Source organism: Montipora foliosa, chromosome 14 (genome assembly GCF_036669935.1).
Source record: "Montipora foliosa isolate CH-2021 chromosome 14, ASM3666993v2, whole genome shotgun sequence".
Classification (NCBI taxonomy): Eukaryota; Metazoa; Cnidaria; class Anthozoa; order Scleractinia; family Acroporidae; genus Montipora; species Montipora foliosa.
The window spans coordinates 4911693-4921692 of record NC_090882.1 but is presented as its reverse complement, the minus strand read 5'-3'; the positions used below and the strand labels follow the sequence as shown (position 1 = coordinate 4921692).

The following is a 10000-nucleotide window of genomic DNA, read 5'->3' as shown; positions in this document are numbered from 1 at the left end:
CAGTTTGCGATAAAAGCCCTCTCTTTTTGCTCGGGAACTGAACGAAATGAGCATAAACATGTCTTCCACAGCTTTTAATGTTTAATTTTTCAAAAATCATAAGGCGAAACCCTTTTTTGAACCAGACAGCTTTATCTCAGTTACTGTCTTGTGTCACGCAAGGCGAAATTTGAAAATTCCAAATGCTGGTATTCTCAAAACGAAAAATGCTACGGGGCCTAAAACTGGTAAAAGATTTACTTCTAAGTAATTTTTTACCTGGTATGGATTAAAAAAATCAGGAAACTTCGCCATGTGAAGACACTCTATTGATGCTTTAATGCTTGGCACAATGGCCGATTGAACACACTGGTTCGATTTACATAATGACAAAGAAAATGTTTGACACAATCGCCAATCGAACACACTGGTTTGTTTTGAAACGACTGAACAAACTGGTTCGCAAGTAACACAGATCGATTGTAGTGTTGTTATAAACGGTAAAGTCTGCTTTAATACGAGCCTCAGGGAACCCCTTTCCTCTCCCAGAGAGTAGTCACAAACATACGACGGCTGGTCAGAGTGATTGCGCTTGCGGAAAAAACCTGCAGTTGTTTTGTCCCGGTTTTGTTGCTTTTGTTCGGTCGTTTTGGATCGAGGGATTTGAAAGCGCGCGGAATTCCTGGCTGGGAAATAAATTTGATCAGCTGGCTGGGAAACCAACCAATTTTATCTAGCTGGCTGGGAAATTTCTTGTGTGTCTTGCTGGGGAAAAGGAACAGATAATGTTTTCCCAGCAACACTGAAAAACACCTGAAAATGCCTTAATAACATTTATTTTCATTAACTGGGGTATAATAATACATTTTACAACAAATTGGTCTTTGGGTGCCCCTGGAGCCTAGAAGGCCTATCAGGCCGGCGCTTATCTCCGGTTTCTGTAGCATGAAGCGACTAGGAGTATTTCTACTCCCCCCTGGATGGGATGCTAGTCCATCACAGGGTTACCCCCAGCATTAAATTCGCCGGTACCCATTTATACACCTGGATGGAGAGAGGCACCGTGGGAGTAAAGTGTCTTGCCCAAGAACACAACACAATGTCCCCGGCCAGGCCCCGAACCCGGACCACTCGATCCGGAGTCGAGCGCATTGGCCACCGCTCCTCCCACGTAGTGTTGTCATATGCAATATTAAATGTTCATAGTGAAACATACAAGCCCGAAGCAAGGTCTAGAATTTTCTTAGAAAATTCTTCTTACCTTTAAGCTTGCCGTTCTCAAAGAAAAAAAAACATCTGTCCACTTTATCAAATACTTTTAGATGTGAGGTTCAATCATCTCGGGCGGAAAGGATTTGCAATAGGTTATATTGTGAGCACAGAGTGATGTCGCGCGCGCTCAGAGAAGACTGAGAGAAGATCGCCGTACGGGGAGTTCGTGCCGTTATCCAGGGTAACTATCACGTGATCAGAGTTGCTTCGATGGCTCAGTGGGAACTTACTCGCTCCCGGGGCGCGCAACCCGAGTTCGAGGCGAGATGGTTCCTGTTGTATCATACGGGATTCTTATCGAGCGGGTAATCTTCTATCCCTGGGGTATGCACATTTGTGACCACGATGAAGAAAAAAAAAACTAGATTATTGACGTGGTCTGCATGTGGCATCCCACGTAATAGGTTTCTTCTGCCAAACAGTCGCAAGGCGCGCCAACTTGTCTAATTTAACTAGTGGACTGTCATCAATTTAATGGCATAGCAAAGGTTAACCTGTGTAACAGATATGCATTGTTTGTCTTGAAAGAAAAACAATTGCGGCTGAATAACTTTGACAAGGAAGCATGCTTCGCCTCTTTTCTCCACATTGACGTTGCCCAAGGAAGAATATTTCTAAAAGGTTTAAGGTGAACGATCGAATAATTTGAGGTAAATAACTTTCAAAGAATGTATGAAATACCAAATTGAAGTATCAACTTTGTTTGCAGTCAGCCTCACGCTGGATATTTATGTCTGGGTCGATTTACTTTAGCGTTAAATAAGGTTACAGGAAAATTGCTAGAATTCAGTTCGTGAGTGAAAGAGAATTCGATTGCAAATTTGTCAATAGCTGGTTTGGCGGTGCCAGTGATGGCCTTTTTAGATCCTCCAGTGTTCAGCTGCCTCTCTCTTGCGGACCAGGTCAGCATCACAGAGCTTCTGGAACGTTCGCTGGAGGTATCCCGGTTCCAAACCGGTGTCCGGCGCTAACATATCACCGGCCATCATTGGCAAGATACTTTATTCCGATGTCTACCGGCTTCTACTTTTGCATAAGCTGAGACTTTGAGGTGGTTTTCTTTAACAACTGAGATATCATGTATGTTTGGACTGATTTATAGCCTACAATCGTATCCTAATCGACAAATCTTTGCCCGGCAAACTCCAGGCGGACCAACGCTATTATAGAGATTTTAAATAACTGAGGAGAAATTATGCCTTTGTAATTTCATCTGTGAATGGTTAGATTGACAAGTCTTTTTGCTGGTAAGGGCTATAAATCTGAAAACCCTGGCCTCCTTCATAAAATTCCGTGGAAGTTTGACTGAGAAAACCGCACACGGTTCGTCCAAAGAAGGGCCCTTTAGATCTGGCCTATTCTCTCTGGCTACTGTGGGCGGCTTGGCGTTATAATGTCAAAAAATGGCTGGCGCATCGCATTGGAGGCCAAACGATCGAAAACAGCTGTAATGCAAGGAGACTTTGAAAAATGCTGGGTGATACCATAACTGCCCTTAGGCCAATTTTCGTTCGGCACTTTACTGTAATGCAAAGTTCAAGAAGTGCGAAGCCATTGTGTTTGCTCGTGAAATCTCTTTTTTCGATGCCGTAGTTGTTTTATAAGCTCTAGTTTTTTGAAAAACAAACAGAAACAAACAATATTGCCACAAGGTTACGTCATAAAAATAGTTATCAATGCAACAAGGCGTCATGTTAGACTGAAGTGGACGGGAAACTTTACATATTCAAGAATGACGCACAACTTTGTGTAAACACTAATTGTTTTGGTTAGATCATTGATTATATAAGGCGGCACAAACAATCTTTGTGATTTCAAAGGATCGCACGAGGAGAAGTAGACAGAAAGTTAATTAAGCGCATGCGTTATACTAATTGGCACTGCAAAACCTGAGGCATTATCAAAGAATTTTGAAATTCAGTGCACGGAGAGTGCATGGCATTTACGGCAACGCCGTAAAACAACAGCGTTAATTATTAAGTTGCTTTTTTTTTCAAGTTATTTTTCATTTCCAGTTTTTGTAAGGGCGAGTGAGATACAAGAGGATACAAGTCGAGTCTTTATCTCAGATCGAATTGACCGTTAAACACGATCCATTACATTTCCTTCGAAGAAGTGGTCGCTCTTACAAAAGATAGCTCTTAGCTTTTTGAGAATGAAAAACAAAACAAGTATTTAAACACAAGACAACAACATTAAGCTCAATTCCCAGAAGTCATTTTTCACACTTTGCGCGTAGTTAATCGGCTACAAAACAAACAGACTCTTTTAGAGTTTTGTCAATTCCCAAAAGAGCTAGTGATAAAACGCTGGGATAATTGACTATTTGGACGTCCGCTAATGTACATGTAAGAACTGTTTTTAGGAATAATTTACTGCTTCCTCAAGTGTGGAGTATGAAAGATTTTCTGGTGATTTGGTCGGAAGATACTTCAGTAAGATGCATTGCTTTTGAGGGTGAACAAATTATGAACTGAATTGCAAAAGGTGTGATTATTATAAAATTCTCTATATATTTGTACTCCCATTTCAATGATAGACTTCAAGCTATCTTACAAGCTTGCCTTACAACTATAACTCCGATATAAGATCTTTTAGAGGAACGTAAATTTTAAATCTGACGCACAAAGATCACAAATATCGTCATTGTTCAGATCATTATTTAATACATGTAATAAGATGCGCGATCCTTAGAAGAGCTTCACGAAGTTTCGAAATAGATAACGAGGAAGAGTTTCGGCTGCCATCATCTAAAAGTGATTTTTTACTCTCAGAGTTGGTTTTGGAGCCAGTTTGCATCGTTCATCGCTTGTAATTCTAGACACAAGTGATGTTTTAAGGATAGTGGCGATAGGGGACTGTAAACTTCGTGTGGTTTATAAAAGACACTATCAAATCAGATCTGGCTTATAAAGTATATTTCCCCTATAGGCTGCATCAAATCATGGAGCAGTTAAACACGGGAAACGCTTTATCACTCACAGACATGAAACAAGAGCTTGGAAGAGCAGTTGCCATGTTGGACAAAGCGAATTCGACATCACCAGTAAAGGAGTCGAGGTATTTACAAATTTGCTTTGCGGTATTCTGAAGTGAAAGCTGAAAGCTTGCTAGGTCTTGTGGAGAAAGAAGAAATTCAATGAACGAAATTGCGATTGGACTAAAAAAAAAAAAAAAGTTGGCAATTTATGCGCCGATGAAATTAAAACTTCAACATCCCCCTCCCCCTTCCCGGGCAAACCCCGGTCATTTGACAATTTTATGTGCCCGGGGAGTGGGGAATTTGACCTTTGCCTTGGTGGGGTGGGGAAAATTGAACCGGAAGTGTCAGGTTTCAAATCATTTTTTTTTTCGGGCACCGAAGTCAATATCAGCTATAAACACATGTTTGAACGAGATGGAACATAAAGGAAAATATATAGCATTTGTGAGCGATTGGCTTACAAAAAAGGTCGCCAAAAGTTGTCTTCAAAGGAATTTTGGCTGCGTAACTCGTCTTTGTCATACTATAGAGTGAATACAATATGGTACGTTTTCACAGCCCCATTTCATTCCTGAAACCTGTACGTTTCTGTTAGAGGTAATCAACCGACACCGAACAATGTAGAATACATGCAGTAGTAACGCTCTAGGCTTTGTTGTCGATAAGTATACAGTACCCTCTTTAAACAACCTTTGCCGTGTTTCGGAGTTAGAGCAGCTTATACTTGCTTATTGACATTGTCCGACTTAATTAATTCATTTTGATAGTCTCAATATTAAAGTTGTGTTTTTGTAGTAGCTCAAGTCCTGGCGAAAACGTGTGTTGGCATGTTTATACAAACAGGAGCCGACAACGATTGTTCTTTAGTAGAATTTGACAGACAAATCCGGCAATAGGGTAGGGCATTTGAACACCATTTTAGGCCGATGGGACGGAAATTTGAACGATCCAGTCGTCAAAAGTTCAAATTCCCGGGGTTTTCCCGGGAAGGGGGGATGTTGAAGTTTCAAGTTGATCGGCGCATTGCAAAATGCTGGAAGTTGAATTGCCAACCCAGCGCCCTCAGGCGACAACGACTTCAGCTTCTCCTTGTTAAAAAAAAACCCTCTTAAACTTGACCTCTTAGCTATATCAGGATGCAGGATTGTTTGTGTATTCCTTCACGGTAGGCGTTCTTTGGTTCGTCACGCAGAATGATTTGTGACTTTTTTTTGTTTGTCACGCAATCTTCTGCACCCTGGACCTGCGTAGGCTTGATCATTTCTTTATCATTTTAATGCTCTATTTGTTAAGAGCCAACTTTAGCTAAGAGACAGAGCAATCCAATCCTCCCTCAAGGAAGATCAGTCGTTCATCATCGACAGCTCGTAAGAGCACTCGGAATTTTTTCAGTGTTAATAAGACAAAGGAATTTTAGAATCTTATTTTCACTTTCAAATGAATCGCACGCCAGCATTTTGGATAGTAGTGCCTTGTTACAGTTGCCATATTGCTCTGACGAAAAGAACTTTTTCATATTAAGTAATGATCCGTGTAAGGTGGATAGCAATTTCCTTTGTTATGCGGCAACGGGGCTTTCCCCACATAGGAATGTTATCATTTTTACACAGAGAATGCATAAACCTACAGGAAGGCAGTTAACGCAATAAAATTCATTTACAGCCCACTTTGAAAGGGTGTTTTTTTGTGTTAAAAGATTTTGACCAATCACAAGAGTTGAAAACAAAAGCCAAGAAACGTTTACAATTTTACATGTTCCCCACATACGATTTCTGTGTAATTCATTTAAACTGAGACCAGATGAAAGATGGAAGATGGTTGGAAAGTAAGGATGAATATAATACTGCTTTTATGAAGTTTTGTTAACCGTTTGCTGTTTAAGCCAATCAGAAGTAAGTACAGACAATAGAAAAGTTATCACCTTTTTGCATGCCAATTGAATTCCAACATGTTCGTTGCCGTTGTTGCTATCGTTCTTATCTGGACCGTTTCTTAACAATAAGTCAACCGTAACACGTTACTATTACTCAAAATGGCGACGCCCGGGGATACTTGAAAATAGAACTAAGCTACTCCGAGACTCATCTGAAATGCTTCTAATTAGATTCACGCCCAATTTTGACATCTAACACGAAGGTTGAAGTGGAAGCTCTCGTAACGTATAATGTGATTGGGTCACTACCCTATCCCAAACTATTTGAAATGGGTGCTTAGAAATTCGCATGGCTTGCCTGGCTCGCTGGCTCGCAGATTGTCCAGCCCCATCCCAAAACAAAAGACTAAACAATTGAAGCAATGCCTTAGACTTAAAAACAATAAAATCTGCTTACAATACCAAACGAAAGCAGGTTACGAGAGCTGCTACACTACTGAACACCTTCGAAGCGTCCCTTTGTTAACCCAACGTCTTTGCTACCTACTTCCAGCAATAAGCTGAAGGGTGAAGGTTAGCTCAGGGTAAAAGCAGCTGTTTATCCTTACTTGAGGAACAGCATTTGAGATACACTTTGTGACGATAATTAGGGACCTTTAGATGCTAGGACGAGGACGAGAACGAGTACGAGTTTGTTCACAGGTTTGTGATTTACATACGTGACAGTATTGCGTTACGTTTTGAGCCATTTAAGAGAATGTATGAAACGGTTCGAAAATCGCTCTAAATTCAACTTGTAGTAAAGGATTTAAATAAAAGACACTTACTTTAGTCTGCTCTTGTGTTATTTTGAAGTCTTTGTGGCAGCTGACGCCTTCTAAAGTCGTTCTAAAGCCATTTTGACGATTTAAACTTTTTCAGGTTTGCTTTGCATTAAAGTGAAATGGGCCCATTACGGGTATTCCTGGACATGTGTAAGATTCATTTATTTCGGATACAAACGCTTTCTGTAAAAAAAGGAAAATGTCATTTCAAACATTACTTCCTGTGATTTAAAGATTGTTTTTGTTGGAGTGGAGTCCTTTCAAGCGATGCAGAACAACCGTGAAAATAAATACTTTAGAATGACAAATGTTGCAACTGTAATTTTCTTCCAGAAGTTCAACAGGGGCATTGAGTGATATAGACGGGGAGATAGAATCGGGTCTTTATTCCGATGACGTCAGCGAAGAGGTTCGAGAATGGATCGCCACCACTTTTGCACGAACCACGCCAGGCATGCGCAGAAAGAGCTTGGCTCGGAGACACACGTTTCGAAGCGTAGTGCAAGCTGTAAAAGCTAGTCTGTACGTAAACAAGTAAGTGTTAACGAGGTTGATGTATAATTTTTAATCTTCAGAGGACGATTGTTTTCATAACTTAATATTCCGGAAAAAGGAAAGGAAAGGAAAGGAAAGAAAGTTTAAGTGTCTAGTCGTTCTAACACTGGACCACTAATTGGGGACACTGTAAACTGAAATCAACAAATAGACGCAAATAAAATCAAATTTTGGTTTTTGAGGAGATGGGAAAACCGGAGTACCCAGAGAAAAAGCTCTTGGAGCAGAGTAGAGAACCGACAACTCAAACCCTGAGATTCCGGGATTCGAGAAAATTCCCTAATTTACAATCTTCTTTGTTTCTTTTGGCAGAATTTATCAAAACATGACCGAGAGATCAAAACTAAAAGTTCCCGAGGAAGTTCAAGTTTATTTAAAGGTATTTTTAAAAGTAAGGGAAACAACTAAAGCGGGTTTAGTTAGATTAAAGTTAGTAAAAAGATACGGGTCATTTCCACGATGACGTCATACTATGACAAATAAATTTTAAATTCTTCTATTTCTTTGGATTTCAAAACTATGTTAACTTGACACTAAGTGACCCAAGTTTTAAGCCTTGATTTCCAAAAGACACTTCTTTATTTGAAATGGAATTTTTCTATTTACTGGTCCGCCATTATTAACTTTAAAATCTTGAGAGAGCTGGATCGAGGAGAAAATGACATTCCACCCTCTGAGGTCCAATCGGTCAGTTTAGAACGTGAGTAATGGAGGACCGTGAAATCCAAAACTTAACTCAAAGTAAACAGCCTTTGTATAAAATTTAAAGTCCTAAATTTTGCCAGTCAGGTGTTAAGCAATCACTCTTTCAAAATGTGAAGAAAAATAGGAGGTGGTTTCTTGATCATAGTAGCACTTTAAATGAACCGAATTTTGGATAAAGGAAACAATAAAGCTGTTTTTAATTGGATAAATAAAATAATGGGTCATTTGCATGAGGTCGACATCTTACTTCCTAGAAGTTCTTCCCTGTTCAGGTTCTTCTACCCTCCTAGGAAAAAGAAAATTGATAAAATTGTAATAAAGATAGAACCCACTCGAAGCACTCTGGTGTCGGTAGAAATTTACGGCATCATTCAAATGGCTTTTGTTTTGGCCAATTACGACAGAGACAGGACAGTAAATTAGCCAGTCATCGACGAAAAGTGAACTCTTGCAGCCGTCTTTAAGCGCGGGAAAAACCAAGCGACCAAATACTGTTGGCTTAAACTCTGATTGGATGAAAATATAGCGCGAGAGTTTGAAACCAATAACTACATTTTCGTTAAGCCGACAAAAGCCAACTAAACTAAAACTGCTCTAATATCATTTCTGCGTGGTGAAGCGTGATTTTTTCCACGTCAGCGCTAAGTTTTTACCTTATATATGTGAATTTTTGCTCGTCATGTATATTAATTTTTGTTCATAGAAATTAGACAGCTGGACCTTTGATCCCTTCAAGTTTAACGAAGTGACAGGAGGCCATCCTCTTCGATACATAGGACACGAACTCTTCACGCGTTATGATCTGCAAACAAAATTTAAGGTAATGCAGTACAATTTGTGGATGGAGAGCAACACCGCATTCGACTATAGTAATTTTTATTTTGAAAGGAGTTTTGCTCAAGCTAATTGCATTACTCTGTCAGGGAAAAAGGTCTTGCGAGCGCTATGCTTTAGAACCAACTCTTGCTCTTGTCGTACAAATCTCATTTTGGCGAATTACGAGCGCTTGTTTGCAAGGGTGTTACCGCCGTCTTGGATCGGAACGTGTTGACAATAATTGCTTACAAAATTCGAATTGACACGATCGCCTTCTTCCAGTAAATTTAAAGCCCCAAGTGTAACGACATTGTACTTTACCTCCCATAGATTACCACTGGAACTTTAGATCGATTCCTACTGAGTATAGAGGACGCATATAAGAAGCCCAAGAATCCTTATCACAACGAGCTACACGCAACGGACGTAGCGCATTCTGTGCATTATTTCTTGTCACGTGTCGGCTTGATGGTAAGCCAATCACAATATATTATTTTTATAACACATCATGCATCCAAGGTGCGAGCGTTGGCCATTTTTTCTCCCAAACATTTCTTTTGTTTCTGGTAAACCACTCAGTCTATTAGCTCAGCTCTTGATGAGGAGGTAAATGGATGCGAATAGTAAATGAAAATTTCGTTTCAACTAATATCGAAGCAAAGCGCAATATCCGATTGTAAACTTCAGCACGATTTGAATGCTGGACCTTTAGCATTTATTTAATAAAAATAGAAGGGCATAGTGTAAATTGGAGGGACACCTGTTAGGAAAGGGTGGTAGAGTTCGCTGCACTCGCTATCAGAAAATTCGTTCATAAAGTTCGTAAATACTTTGGTGATACACAGGATTTGAATATAGGAGGTTCGGCATTTTTCTGCAAGAGCGTTGAATTTCACCCACCAAGGAACTTTGAAAGGCCGCACGAAATATGATTGATTCTAACGAGTTCATCAGATAAATTGCTTCAGTCCACGTTTGAAAGTCTGTGTTCGG

At 40.0% G+C, this 10000-nt stretch overlaps 1 protein-coding gene across 7 annotated transcripts in view; it reads left to right on the top strand.

Annotated features, from left to right (window-relative positions):
* The window catches only part of LOC137985105 (dual specificity calcium/calmodulin-dependent 3',5'-cyclic nucleotide phosphodiesterase 1A-like), a 28397-nt gene that overhangs the window by 6921 nt on the left and 11476 nt on the right, over positions 1-10000 (top strand). For 5 of the 7 annotated variants that reach the window (XM_068832586.1, XM_068832585.1, XM_068832587.1 and 2 more), the window contains 5 exons: positions 4183-4311; positions 7265-7465; positions 7799-7865; positions 8895-9011; positions 9338-9478. In XM_068832586.1, coding sequence (XP_068688687.1) covers positions 4183-4311; positions 7265-7465; positions 7799-7865; positions 8895-9011; positions 9338-9478 — 655 coding nt within the window. Of the gene's footprint in view, positions 1-1760; positions 1902-4182; positions 4312-7264; positions 7466-7798; positions 7866-8894; positions 9012-9337; positions 9479-10000 lie in introns of those variants that run through there. The other 2 variants (XM_068832591.1, XM_068832588.1) reach the window with 2 other exon arrangements.